Here is a 14263-nt window from a genome sequence, read left to right as displayed (position 1 = left end):
GGTGGCGCTCTCATACTACCAGGCTGGCCATGCCTCTTCCAATGGCATGGGCGGTGGTCTTTGTAGCACGCAGGGCCAGGTCAGTGGTGCTGCGCAGATCGCGGAAGGCCGTGGGGTCCGGTCCAGACTCGTCCATGGAGCGGACGAGTTTCGCCTGGAACACTTGGAGGACCGCCATAGTGTGCAGGGCTGAAGCAGCTTGAGCAGCGGAAACATAGGCTCGCCCGGCGAGAGGTGTAGTTGTTCTGAACGGTTTTGACGGATGAGCCACTTTAGACCTCCATCCAATGGCGGTGGGCGGGCAGAGATGTGTGGCCACCGCTTCCTCTAGGGGGGGCAGTTTTTCATATCCCGTCGAGAGCTGAGAGCGCTGCAGAGGCGGAAGTGCGTAGGTGGGCCGAGTAGGGGGCGCGCCATGACTTCGTCAGTTCGTCATGAACTTCAGGGAAGAATGGCGCTGATCACTGATGAGGGGCCTGTTGGCGCCCTGGCAGGAACCATTCTACTAGTGGGCTCTTCCAGTGAAGACCAGTTGAGGCTGAGCTCTTTGACGGCCCTGGCGAGAACGCGGAGAAGCTCGGCGTCTGTGCTCGCCCTGGCATCACTTTTGCTAGACTAAGACGGGGGGTGGGGTCAATGACTGAGCCTGACCAATCCTCGCCTTCAGAGGCTGCCAATGACAGGCTGTCATCATGGAGGTCTTCCTCCGATCCACTAAACGAGATGAGGCCGGCCGCTTCAAAGGAGGGAGTCTGGTCTGCTTTGGTGAAGAGCACCGGTGAAATCTCTCTCTGTGGAGAGAGTGAGGCACGTGGGGTCTGACCCGGCGTGAGCTCACTCGTCTCCGTGCTCTCGTGTGTCCTCTGACCCCGCCGTTTCTTCCTCCAAGGTTCCTGGGAGGCGGGAAACGGGAGGGCGCGAGGGGCGGGGTCACTCTCTAAAAAGAAAGCTAACCGCGAGCGCAGAGAGGAGAGTGGCATGTTCTCGCAATGAGAGCTACCGCCCTGTGTGAGTGCAGTTTCTGCATGGTTTTTGCCCAGGCAGGAAACGCACTCACGGTGCTCGTCTGTGAGATGCAGAGGGGCTCTGCCTGTGACACAGTCGGACCGCGGCATTTGAAACAACGCTGCGCTCCGCTGCTGGGCTTGTTCGACAGCGAGAAGGCTTTCACAGCTGGAGAAGATCAGCGACAAGGTGAGTCTTCGCTGAAGGAGAATAAATCTGATGTCTATGGCAAAATGGGCCGCTTATATAGTCAGTAGCTCCACCCATTTTGACGGGCTCAGCTCGCTGGTGGCGGGACGCGCCCTGATAGGTTCGGTGCAGCTATATAGCTGTTATAGCTTCCAGTGCAGATAAAAGTACCCACATGCATGGAAGTGATAATTTTGGGGTCCGTTGAGGGAGCTCCACCAGGAAAAATAGTATGTTGGAGCCTGGTTCTTCTCTGTCTCGCCATTGTGATGTGCCGGTGGCACATGCCAATAATAACCAACTGCAGAGCCGCAGAACCATACGTCATAACAGTGTGAGGACGACAGCTCCAGCCTGACAGTCTGATGCCGGAAGTGGGCGGGGTCAAAGTCTGATGCCGGAAGTGGACGGAGTTCATGTTTAACACGGTAGAACAAGGAAAAGAAGAAGAGAAGAAGCTAAAAATAAGTTATATCTTTGTTGGATACAACATACTTAACGTTACACTTATACAAAACGGCTCTAAGTATTTTGTAAGTTAATATTCAACAATACTATTGATCTGTCTGTCATTGACACCATTATATGAGAACTGAACTGAGCTGGATGATAACATCACAGTTTTCTCCAGAATGGCTAACGTAACGTTATATAGATTAATTAACTGAATGAATAACTTTTTTTACAACAGAAATGAATCAACACTGAACCTACTTAAGCTGGATTATGACACTATTTTGTTCTAGATCTGCCGAGACAAACTTTGTTGCATTATTTTACTATGATCCGTGTAAAGCTGCTTTGAAACAATCTGTATTGTAAAAAGTGCTATATAAATAAAGGTGACTTGACTTAATAAATGTGACTAAGTGAGAATTGTGACGATGGCACTTGATCATGTATTGTTATTTTACAGTTGGATTGTATCACTTAAGTTACATATTTATGGTTTGTGATTTAATTTGTTGTTAAGCGTTGTATTTTATAGCATTTGTTAAATTTTCTGACCATGAGAATTGCATTAATTGTATTTTATTTCACCTACAGAACCACATAATTCAGAGAGGTTCAGCGCTAACACCTTTGGAGCAATGCACAACAAGAAATGTTCACTGCCCATTTTGTGATAGCAGTATTTTTAAACAGACAAAATGGGACAAATTGAATAATCACATTAAAATCCACTTTAAAAAGGCTGTTGTTCATGGAGGTATGAACATCTGGAGTTATTTTTTAATATACAGTGCCAATAGATATTATTTTACATTTATCCATTTGGCAGACGCTTTTATCCAAAGCGACTTACATTGCATTTCAAGGTACACATATTTAATAGTAGTCCCTTTGGAATTAGATGGTTTTCTGCATGATTTAGACAAAATATTAAATTATCTTCATTAACATCTAGGTTACACAAACAATCCACACTGAAACAAAACACAAACATTATATATTTCTGTATTTATATTTTGTTATAATAATATTTCGTATCTATGAATGCATCCCATTAAACATGCAAACACATAGGATAAGTTTGAGTAGGGTTGGAGTTAAAGGAGATGAAAGGCGCCTCAGGATTAACTCCATTTGTATGGAGTTTTTATTTATTTGATTTATTTTTCACTTGAGAATTATTGTTAAATGTGTGCCTGCATAACTTTTATAAGATTTATTTTCTTTGGTTTGATTTTATTTTGTATAACTTTATTATTTAGTTCGATTTTGTATTTTTATTTAATTACTATTATTTATTTGGAGCAATTAAATCAAATGTTCAAACGCTCAACCTTTGTTTTCATATCATTATTTTTTTGTTTTAAGCTTTGTTCAATTTATATTGTTAATCATTTGACTCAACAAAACAAATGGATAAAGTATAATTTTAACTTTTAAAAAACTATTAACATTCGTTAATAGTAGTAAATTGTATTTTGTTAATAGGGCAAAACATAATTCTTATATTTTGTCATATTTGAGATATTACATTTTCAATTAAATCGTTTAAATGCCTTGCTGCGCCCACTTCCGGCATCAGACTGTCAGGCTGGCGCTGTCGTCCTCACACTGCTATGACGTATGGTTCTGCGGTTCTGCAGTCAGACCTATCTCGCACATGCAGTAACCACTAACATTATGCCAGTTTGTGTTATTAATGCAACCGAGGAAGCCCATACTCTATGTGATGGAATAAAAATTGTGATTTTGTCCACAAATATAGAGGTGGGTGAAGGGGTAGAAGAAGTAGACCAGGAGTGCTCGGACTGCGCCTCACAGAAGCTTCCAGCTCGCAACCCTCAGGCCCCATTGTGACCTTCTGTAAAGTCTCGCCCTTATGAGCATGTTGCTCTGGATATCTTGGGTCTACTCCCCGAAACCATGGATACAAATATTTATAAATATTAACGTTATATTCTGGTACTTTGTCCAATCAAGAAGCACGATCAGTTGCCAAAGTTTTAGTTGAGGAGTGGGGTTCCTCTGAGCCTCCATTCTTATCATGGCCACAATTTTGTGTCTTCTCTTTTTCAGGAACTATGCCGCCTATTGGAGATTAATAACACGCATACTTCCCTCTACCATCCTAGCCCCCTCCCCCCCTCTAATAATCTCTCAAACTCATTAAACTGAGCATGCCTAAAAAGTGTATTGGTGTGTGCTGTGTATGTGTGTGTGTGTGTGTGTGTGAGAGAGAGAGAGAGAGAGAGAGAGAGAGAGTGTGTGTGTGTGTGTGTGTGTGCTGTGAATGCACCTGAGATGTTGTTCCCCCACGCAATAGGGGGAGCTTCACACTCCTGTGGTGTGTGTGTGTGTGTGAGAGAGAGAGAGAGAGAGAGAGAGAGTGTGTGTGTGTGTGTGTGTGTGTGTGTGAATGCACCTGAGGTGTTGTTCCCCCACGCGACTCTAGGGTGCGCAGGAGCTTCACACTCTTCTGCTGTGTTTCTCTCCTCAACAGCGCCACCCAGCGGCTCCTCCAACACTCCACTGCAGATCTCCTCATCCACTGTGCAGACATCATATCCACTGCAGATCCTTAACTGTATCACTGTTTGACTAACTTTGAGTCTTAGTTTCTACACTGTTTGACTAACTGGTAATCGCTGCACTGACCTGAACAATCGAGCCCTCTCCTCGGACAGCACGCCAAATGTGCATACTATTTATTATTACTAGTGTGAACTCGTGAAATGGTTATCAGGAGGTCGGGTCACGGAAAAGTTCAGGAGTGTGGGAGGCGTGCGTCCGTGACCTTGGTCTGGTTCTTGCCTGCTTGAACTGGTCAGTGGTCAGTGGACAGATGGACTGTGCATAACCAGGTCTAGACCCATGGGTCTGGGCTTTGGATTTTTTAATTCCCTTACCAGCCCGTGGCTCCGACTCTGAGCTTCGGGCTGGCTCGGTTCGGGCTTTGGTTGCGGCGCACGACCTTCTCACCTTCTCAAATGCACTACAAACGGGAGAAATTAAGTCTGACACTGCCGAGAACAACTGTCTTCTATCTTTTATTTGTGATATTTTCTCACTTTTAGGAAATACTAACGTTAATGCTATTATTAGCAAGCAAATGGTTGGTTTTGTGAGCATTCTAGAGTTGAGAAATGACATGATAATAGTCATTTATGATAATTCACATGATAATCATCATCCCATGCTGATATGTTGTCATGGGTTTTATTTTGTGTGTCTGCTCATATCTATAACTGCTCCAGTGGCATAACTGATACATTCGGTCATCAACATTTTTCAGTAGTATCATCGTTTATTTTCCCGCCTGAGATTCATCTGACAGACCTCAAAACATTCAATCTAATTTACAGTTACCGAAAGACATGAAAAATAATCTTTGGGCAGTTCATGCACAGTAGGCATCTTAGTACAAAATTACAAGACAAAATAAATAAACTGCATTGTAAAATATTTACAAAGAAAATCAAGACAATCCATTCTTGGCATCTCATGCATCTTCCAAAAATATACAAACGCTTTTTAAGGGGTGTCATTGCAAACAAAAAGCCCAGAGATATCCAGGCGTTAACAGTCAGTCTTTACCCTTTAGTTACCAGAAACACACGGATGTGTAAAGGCATCTTCATGTCAAACGTCTCACGGCTCACAGACCGTGCAGAGTTAGACTTCCTCTGAAACCTTTCACAACCGAAGACGCCTGATGGTGCAGATTGTCCACATCAGATGCAAAGACAGTCTCATGAGTAGCTCTCGTTCTCATCCCACGTGGTCATCCATTGCTTCTTCTCAAAGGGATCTAACATGACCTTTCCGTCTTTCAAGAGACGCGTCTCCTTACGAATCCTCACCGCATGATATTTCGGAACGCTGTCCTCATATTTGGAACGTTTGAAAAATCCACACTGACAGAGAAAGAAGAAAACCTCATTAAGAATAATAAAAAAAAGGGCACATTTAAAAAAAAATCACTCTTGAGTGTGTATGCTTTGGAGAACACTGAGAGACGGGACATGCTTGACAAAACAGGACACGTAGAAGCACATCCATCGACACAATACGAAACAAAACTGAGCTTCACACGGAAAGAGCAAAGCACGCTGAGCAACATGAGTCTTTCCCTTGCTTTTGTCAGAGCGAAGGATGAGTTAGTGAGTTAGGCCACGCGTCATGCAGACACCAATCTGCTGCAGCGATCGTGTTTTACCCGGGTAAGGAGAGCTAGGCCTCAGTGGACAGTTTGTCTGAGGGCTGAGTGTGAATCTCAGCTTTGTGAATTGCGGCATCGTACTCGTCCTTCTGGGCCCGCTTGAAGAAACCGCACTACAGAGGGGGCAAATTCACGGGTCATTGCAAACATGTCATGAGAAGGTTTGTACTACATTTGTACTGACACAAATGTGTATGGAATTAATATGCAGTGGCCACAAAAAGCATTTGGCCAGTAAAACCTGAATAAAAATGTGTGAATGTCATTGAATGAAAATTTTAAAGCCAGTGTCATCTGCGTCTCACTCATCATTTTTCCTTCATGTCTTTAATCGGGGTTTTGTGATTTTTAGATGTAAGAAGATCATTCTCAAGTTTACACAATATCAACATGATCCACAACTAACCCTTGTGAAAAATAAGTGCATTTACTTGTCATAAATGTGCACTTGTGACGTACTTCAAATCCTAAAAGTACAAAAACATGCAGATAATACAAAATTAGTTAAATAAAAGGTCACTTAAATTTTAATAATGTCAAATTAAACCTATTACTTTAAAATACAGTTTTGTCATGTTTTAAAGAAGTACACTTATTTTAATGTGTTGACTAACATACTAAAGCACATGTAAGGAACTTGATTATATATATATATATATATATATATACATATATATATATATAATATATTTTAAATGTACTACATTGCAACATCATCATTACAAATGTCTAATTGTAACTATATTTAAATATGACCAGTTTCAATAGAAAGGGAATTAAAGTATGACATGCAAATAACATACAACTGTCAATAGAAATGGCAATAAAGTATATTTTAGTTTAGATGCTTGGCAGTACACTTTACCATATTTCAAAGACAGTATTATTATATAAAGATGTACTTTTAAGTCTTACTTAAGTGGCTCAAAAGCACTCTAAAGTTCAGCTAACTGCATCTAATATCAATTTAAACTATAACGCATTTTGATATAATTGCAATTAACGTGTAATTAAGTGTCCGAAAACATTACATTAATTTTGTACTTAAGTATATTCTTTTAAAAGTATATTATTTCTGTAATAAGTAGCCTACTCTTTTAAAAGTATGTGGTACTTCTTTTTCACAAAGGACACCTGATAAATCAAATGTAAATAGATAATATAGATAAGATCTCATTTTAAGTAATTAATGCACACGATACAATATGTTGTTCCCTCGCTTTTATACATCGTTTTTCCATGCATGTCTTGTGCGGTGCTATGTATTTATGTAGTATCTTTCTTGAAAAAATAAAATAAAAATAATATTCTATTTGATTTTAGTTTTATTTAATGAAATGACATTCATTCAAGTGTACAGTACAGGCCCATTCGCACCAAGAACGATAACTATAGAGATAACTATATTAGCATCCACACCTGTCATGATATCATTGTGTTTTTTTATAGTTTCTAGACCTGCAAAGAGCTTTCGACACGGTAAACCATAACATCCTGTTATCTAATTTGTCCGCTCACAATATTTCGGAAGAGACATTACGATGGTTTAAATCATATTTAGAGAATAGGAAGCACTGCACAAGAATTAAGAGTACTATGTCTTCTTTTTTGGACTGCTCAGTTGGGGTGCCACAAGGCTCCATTTTGGGCCCTCTCTTGTTCAGTGTATACATAAATGATCTTCCAGCTATTTGCCCTGAAGTTCACGCACAAATGTACGCCGATGACGCAGTGATATATGTCCATGCGAAATCAAGTCAGAAAGCAGCAGCTGTGCTCCAAGGGAGCGATGGAAAAAATCTCAGATTGGATGGTACAATCATGCTTGACATTAAATTTTAGCAAAACAGTCAGCATGTTTTTCTCAATAAGGAATACGTCTCACTCTGCGCCGGAAGTTATTGTAAAAGGAACAAGGATTCACGAAGCAGAGTCTGTCAAGTATTTAGGCGTAGTGTTAGATAGGACACTGTCGTTTAAAAAGCATGTTTCTAAATTGATAAAAAATGTCAAATTTAATTTATCGCAGTTCAGATATATTCGCCCTCAAATGAGCACAGATGCTGCCAAGCTTTATATGCATGCGATGATATTTTCTCATTTTACATATTGCATCACAAATTGGTCTCTTTCAACCAACTCTGCGTTACAGCCGCTTCATAGCTTGTACAAACAGGCACTTAAAATTTTAGATAAAAAACCTGTTTCATACCACTACTGTAACATTGTGAAGAAATATAAATTATTAACGTTTGAAGATTTCGTTTTGTTTTCGAATGTTATTTTAGTATACAAAATTCTTCATGATTTGGCCCCACAGCCCCTGAGAATGTTTGTGAAATCTTGTGAAGAGGCAGGATTTAGAACAACGCGAGCCTCCTCCAGAGGAGATTGTTATGTCAACTTTAGGTCCTCTACCTTTGGACAGAATTGCTTCTCTGTGAAAGCTGCAGGGATGTGGAACTTGTTGCCATTTACTGTTCGAGAGAGTAGTACCTTGCAACAGTTTAAATTTAACCTGAAGAAGTGGTTGAAAGATGGTCAAATTTGCGATCATTAACACAAAACTGGTAAATTGGGTTATTGTTAAAAATGTAAGAAGGTAATATTCTTATTCTTATTTTAGATTAAAAAAAAACTGTGATAATTGTAAATACTGTAAATATTGTAATTGCATGTTAGTTGAGGTGATCCTTTTGTAGGTGCTGTATCTGTATTTTATATTGTGAATGAACTCATCAGTAAGAATGCTCATTGTCCACTGTATAAACCTGCTGTCACTTTGCCTCTGCCCAGGGACTACGGATGAAAATGAGCTTGCAGCTATCTCTGGTCTGTGCAACACATTTGTTGTGCAATGTCCCTGTCAAATAAATGAAAAATTAATAAATAAAAAAATAAATTACTAAGCGTGTGCTTGACTGTCACTTTAAATCCTCGAGCTCATTACAGCAGGATGGATTCTGATTGGCTGTCAATGTTTTTATAATTCATGAGCTGGGTAAAATCGTTCTGAAAGTGATTCCAACGATATCGTTTCTCTGTGCCGTTATCGTTATAGTTGTGCTGTGAACTCTTCTATTCTTTAACTTTGAGAACGATTTTTAGAACTATATCTTTATCGTTCTCTTTATGGTTATCGTCCTTGGTGTGAACGGGTCTTAAGTCTCCAAATTCTTTTTAGGGCCATTAAAATAGTAAATACCAGAATAAATAACAGTATAGTATTAGAAAACAAAAACAAATTCAGAACAGAGAAGTCCATACAATTGAGCTTTCTACCAGAAATACTCCTTAAGGAACCTCTTATCCATGTGGCTGATGCCATTGGTTTTTTGTTAGCTTTATGTTTGGGTGTGTGAGTGTTTTATTACCTTCCAGAGTAACAGAACTAGGAGAGCCAGCATCAGAATCCCAGCTAAAACCGCCACAAGGATGATCCACCAGGGAACTCCTCCGAACGGAGTTACTGTCGTCTCTGGGAACACGGTCAGCCTCACCTGGGCATCAGACGTACAGGTGTTCAACAAATGTCTTTAATGTCACAGACTTAAATGTGTTACACTTTAGGAAACTGTGTTACCTGGGTCTCCGCATTTTTAAGGACAATGTTATTGGCGGAGACATCCAGACTTATGGAGGCTTTCACTATTATATCAAGGTAATTGTAGGACGCATAATCCTGTTGTTGAGAGGAAAACAAAACAGATTGCTTTAACAACCTCAGGCATTATTTCAAGGATCAAAATAAGCCCTCGTCATTGTCCTTACTTCAAGGAAAGTGGAATTCCACAGCCGGGATTTTAAAACGATGACTGCAGTGCTGTCCAAGCCCTGAAGGGGGCATTTCATCTCCACACATCTGGCATCGCCACTGCATGACTATGAGAAATAATAAAGTTCACGTTGTTTGGTCCAATCATTTCTAAAAATGAAAGTTCACTACAAATATAAATAACTAAATCTCATTACCAGAATCTTGTGCTTGCGTTTGTCAGTGAAGAGGGATATTTTACTCCCGTCAGATGGTCTCCTCTCCTCCAGCTCACGCTTTCTCCTGGTTGACGTCGACTCCTAAAAGAGTCACAGATGTGTCTACTTTTTGTCTATGTTTTCAGCATCAATCTCAGCCAAAAGGGTTAACTCTTAAAAATGTTTTCTTGATCTAGCATTATTTTTTATCAGGGGTCATTTTGACCCGAAACTCATTTTTTAACATTTGTTTAAAATTGAGTGTTCTTCAGAGGGGTCCAAGACCTTAGGACTTTTGTCGCACTTCAACCACGAATACACACACACACACACACAAAAAATAAAAATAATAATTGAATGGATTCGAGGTGTTTTGTGGTTGAAATTTAAAAAAGTAACAAATCCTTCCCCCCTGGGTCAATTTGACCCCCTTAGGAATGAATGGAAGGCGAGGAATGCTTCTGTACACATAGAAAAAAAATGCTCAAAATTCAAACTAAAAATGCTAAAACTTTACCAAAAATAATTTTATAATATCTGTATCTGAATGCATACTGAAGAAACTGACTTTAGGACCCAGTGGAACAGCTCATATAGAGCTATAAGTCCGTCAAGTCAAGTCATCTTCATTTATATAGCGCTTTTAACAATGTAGATTGTTCCAAAGCGGCTTTACATTAATAGTGGCAAGAGTCATGAAATATCATGTTACATATATTTTTGTTCCACAAGAGGTCGGCAAAGACAAAGACCCAATGTAAGATATTTTGAGCTGAAATAAAAAGGTCATGCATGAAATTGTGAATTATTTTGAATTTAAGTTGAAAGAATGTGGGGAATGTGTTTAAATTGTCATTTATTTATTATGTATTGATCAAATCTAGTAATTTAAAGGTAAATAAAAAAATAAAAAATAAAAAAAAATCTCCCAAAAAATTGCATTAAATATTAGAAAATATGCAGAATCTATGTGTACCAGATGTGGGCCGGATCTGGGCCGACGTTATGTTGCTGTCTGGGTCAGATGTAAACTAAGACAGGAATATATTTGGTACCTCACTCAGTCTGAGAGGGTTTATCTCTCTCTCAGGTGAACAGGTGACTAACTGCAGACCCTTGGTGTTGATCTTCATCAGATACAGCAGCCATTTTCCCACAGAACTTTCTTTAGGCCACTGGATGTTTAGGGATGCAGTGCCAAAAGACTTCAGAGGCTTTCCCAAATTAATCACCTGCAAAAAACAAAAAAATCTAAAGTTAGAAGTAGAGCTTTGCAAAAATGGCTGAGGTAATATCTAAAAAGGTGTATAATTCTTTAAAGTTATTTTGGCATTTACTCTGAATTCATATTCGATCAAGCTGCCGACTTCCTCCTCTGTCTTCATGGCACTCATGCCTCTGATTCGACCTCCAAAATAGACCTGAGACGGCTTGGCAACCCTGATACACAACAAACAGCAATCAGACACTGTAACATATCCGCTGACACGTGACAGGACGTAACACAACTAAGACTGAAAAAGAAGGGTGCTTATTTGTGTTGAATGTGCACTTGTGTACTAACATTTTTTAAGTATATTTAAAAAAAAAAACTTGCATGAAATAAAAAGACACTTAAGTGTACTTAAAGAGAGTACACTTTCATGATTGTTTCTTAACAATTTAAGTACACTTTTAAAAAGTGTGTTTTGTAATATTGTCAAATTCAATGTTTTATTTTAAAGTGCATTTTAACTCATTGTTTTACTGATCTTTTGTTAAGCTTTAAAGTGCACTTATTTTGATGAGTTGACTAACAAAGCATATGTAAAGTACTTGATTATAATTTTAACCTTAGTGTGTTATTTGATTTTACATTAAAAGTCAAAATATTTTAAATGTACTAAATTGCAACTTCATCATTACAGATGTGTTTTCAAATATATAAAAACATGACAACTTTCAATAGAAAGGACATACTTTGCCATAAATGCCTGTCAGCCATACACTTTAACCATATTTAATACTGTATTTGACCGAAGTAATTATGAAATTACATAAATATATATTTAAGTCCAAGCACTGTAAAATCCAGCTAATTATGTTTAATACAAATATAAACTATAATACATAATTATAATTCAGTTTGCACTTAAGCATATTCTTTTAAAGTATATTATTTCCATAATAAGTGCGCTTTTTATCAGTATCCTAGTGTGTTCTTTTTCAAAGGTGAGTCATTCAACTAAGTTTATGATGGCAGAGACACTAGTAGTTATTAGCAGCTGCTTTTAACCTGGGGTTAAGTGCTTTTCTCAAGAGTACAGAACTGACATATTGATTGCTGTATTTCTACAGCTTCATGGTAAACCCTGCTTGAGACTTCGCCTTTGTATCAGAAGCCTTGACCCTTGAGGGACATAAGAGTCCCAGAGGCTCTACTGCTGCATGTTCTGCACAAAACCTGATGTTTAATATTACTTTAAAATGCAATGGAAGTCAGAAAATATCTCCTTAATGTCTCTGCTCACATCTGCTGCTTCTGTTACTGCTGAAAAAAGATCTTGTGCATCTCCTTTCGAGATTCAAAAGAGATCTCACAAATGTCTCAAACTGTGCTTAGATTTGCAACGATCCCACATGAGATGAGAAATAAAGTGATGATACGCACCCTTGTACAGAAAGAAGAAGTTCAATCACCACTTTGGCTTTGGCCTTCACTTTGCTCAGGCCCTCCTGTGAACTCGTTCTGTATGTGGATGTCATAAACATCAATATACATTAATCATACAATTAGTTCATATATCAAACATGCTTAAATCAAGAGTGGTTTTGATATTTTTAATATTTCATACGTTTCCAGCTGAAGATCGATCTCAACTTCTTTGGTGTCGAGTGATATCTTGCCAGTGCTCAATATGATATAGAATTTTACCTACAAAACAACCATTTTTATTAAAATGACAATTCATGAAATAGATTAATACGGCATCGTTGAAGTATCACTGACCTCTGAATCCCGTTTAAAAGGGTTTCCCAGCTCACAGTCTGCCAGAGAGCCATTCTGATTGGCAGCACAGATCACATGTTTATCCTATAGGATATAAAGTATGGATCGGTGGTAATTGATTGAATTAGCATTATAATTGAAATGTAAAGTTTATGCATTTAGTCTACTGAATCTCTGACAGAACCAAATGAAAAAAAAATAAGAGAAAAAGAAAGATAAAGAGTTCATAGAAATATGGCAACAATATTTTTGTATCAGTGGTGAAATAATGAATAAAACCTTAAAAAATAGTTTCAGACGAGAAATAAAATGAAATGAAATGAAATTCAGACGAGTGCCACAACGGAAAGGTTCAGGTCACATGACTCAGATATAGACTTTAGACGTGTGATACACTTACAGTAGTTCTCAGAGATCTGAATCCAGAGTATGAGAGAGATTCATCAAACTGCCCCACCAATTTGGCTTCATGAGCATCATCTCCATTTCTGTTCCTCACTGTGACCTCCAGAGCAATGTCCTTCTGATCACTCAGAGAAATCACCGGCACACCATTCTCCCTGAGAGACGGATTTGAGCATTTAACACACTGCACACCAACAAAGAAACCTTTTATACTGATAAATGTTCCTTAAATGACAAGCAATCTTTCATGCCTTGTAACAGACTTTTAATTTCACAGAGTCGGTAGTCATTTAATGTAATAAACAATCTAATTATATGTATTGCTATTTGATACATTAAGATTTCTCAATTTCCACTTGTGATCGACTCATATTTATATATCGATGTAAAGAGAGCTAGTGTGTGTTGGGTTTATGTTGCATGTATTGCTGGTACACACAGAGGAAGAGGAGGGAACACATCTTGTTTGGACTCCCTGTAGCAGAACCTGTACTGCAGATGTAGGTTACTCTGGCAGATGTTGTCCGTGCCACAACCCTCCTTCAGGAAGTTCACCTACAGGCCAGGAAACAAGTCTAGGTTTATTATATCACTTCATTTATCAGCCTTTTACAATTTTTGCCTATGCAAAAATTATTGTTGACATTGATTATATAATATTACATTTACTATATTGCATTATATTATATAAGTTATAAAAAGTACTGTTTTATAAGGTACTACAATACACTGAGGTGCAAATAATATCTGCCAATAAGTGCAAATATAGTGATAGATCCGATTTACACTACGTGAAAATAGCAGTATTTTATTTGCACTAAGTGTAAATAGTAGTTAGATGCTATTTATACTAATAGCGAATTATGCTATTTATACAAATAGCTATTTATGCAAATAGCGGCATATATATTGTATTGTAGTAAAACAGTATGCAATAATAACATTCAGTGTCTATTAAAATAAAAAAATGTCCCTTCTTTATTGGGACATTATTTGTCCCTGTGCCAAACCATATAAACGCTTTATTCCCT

The 14263-nt window shown here is 38.5% G+C and overlaps 1 protein-coding gene across 2 annotated transcripts in view; it reads right to left on the bottom strand.

Moving 5' to 3' along the window:
* Positions 1-4853: 4853 nt before the first annotated feature.
* itga6a (integrin, alpha 6a) overlaps positions 4854-14263 on the bottom strand; it is a 33867-nt gene continuing 24457 nt past the window's right edge. The window contains exons 14-26 of one of the 2 annotated variants that reach the window (XM_084123395.1): positions 13672-13787; positions 13228-13387; positions 12828-12911; positions 12673-12752; positions 12489-12566; positions 11176-11278; positions 10894-11070; positions 9839-9940; positions 9638-9748; positions 9450-9548; positions 9241-9366; positions 5864-5979; positions 4937-5561 (exon numbers count right to left, since the gene is read on the bottom strand). In XM_084123395.1, coding sequence (XP_083979521.1) covers positions 5878-5979; positions 9241-9366; positions 9450-9548; positions 9638-9748; positions 9839-9940; positions 10894-11070; positions 11176-11278; positions 12489-12566; positions 12673-12752; positions 12828-12911; positions 13228-13387; positions 13672-13787 — 1338 coding nt within the window. In that variant the 3' untranslated portion in view covers positions 4937-5561; positions 5864-5877. Of the gene's footprint in view, positions 5562-5863; positions 5980-9240; positions 9367-9449; positions 9549-9637; positions 9749-9838; positions 9941-10893; positions 11071-11175; positions 11279-12488; positions 12567-12672; positions 12753-12827; positions 12912-13227; positions 13388-13671; positions 13788-14263 lie in introns of both variants that reach the window. The other variant, XM_084123394.1, reaches the window with a different exon arrangement.

Source organism: Abramis brama (genome assembly GCF_963993115.1).
Source record: "Abramis brama genome assembly, chromosome: 8".
Classification (NCBI taxonomy): Eukaryota; Metazoa; Chordata; class Actinopteri; order Cypriniformes; family Leuciscidae; genus Abramis; species Abramis brama.
The sequence above is the reverse complement of the archived record's forward strand: the minus strand, read 5'-3'. Positions and strand labels throughout refer to the sequence as shown.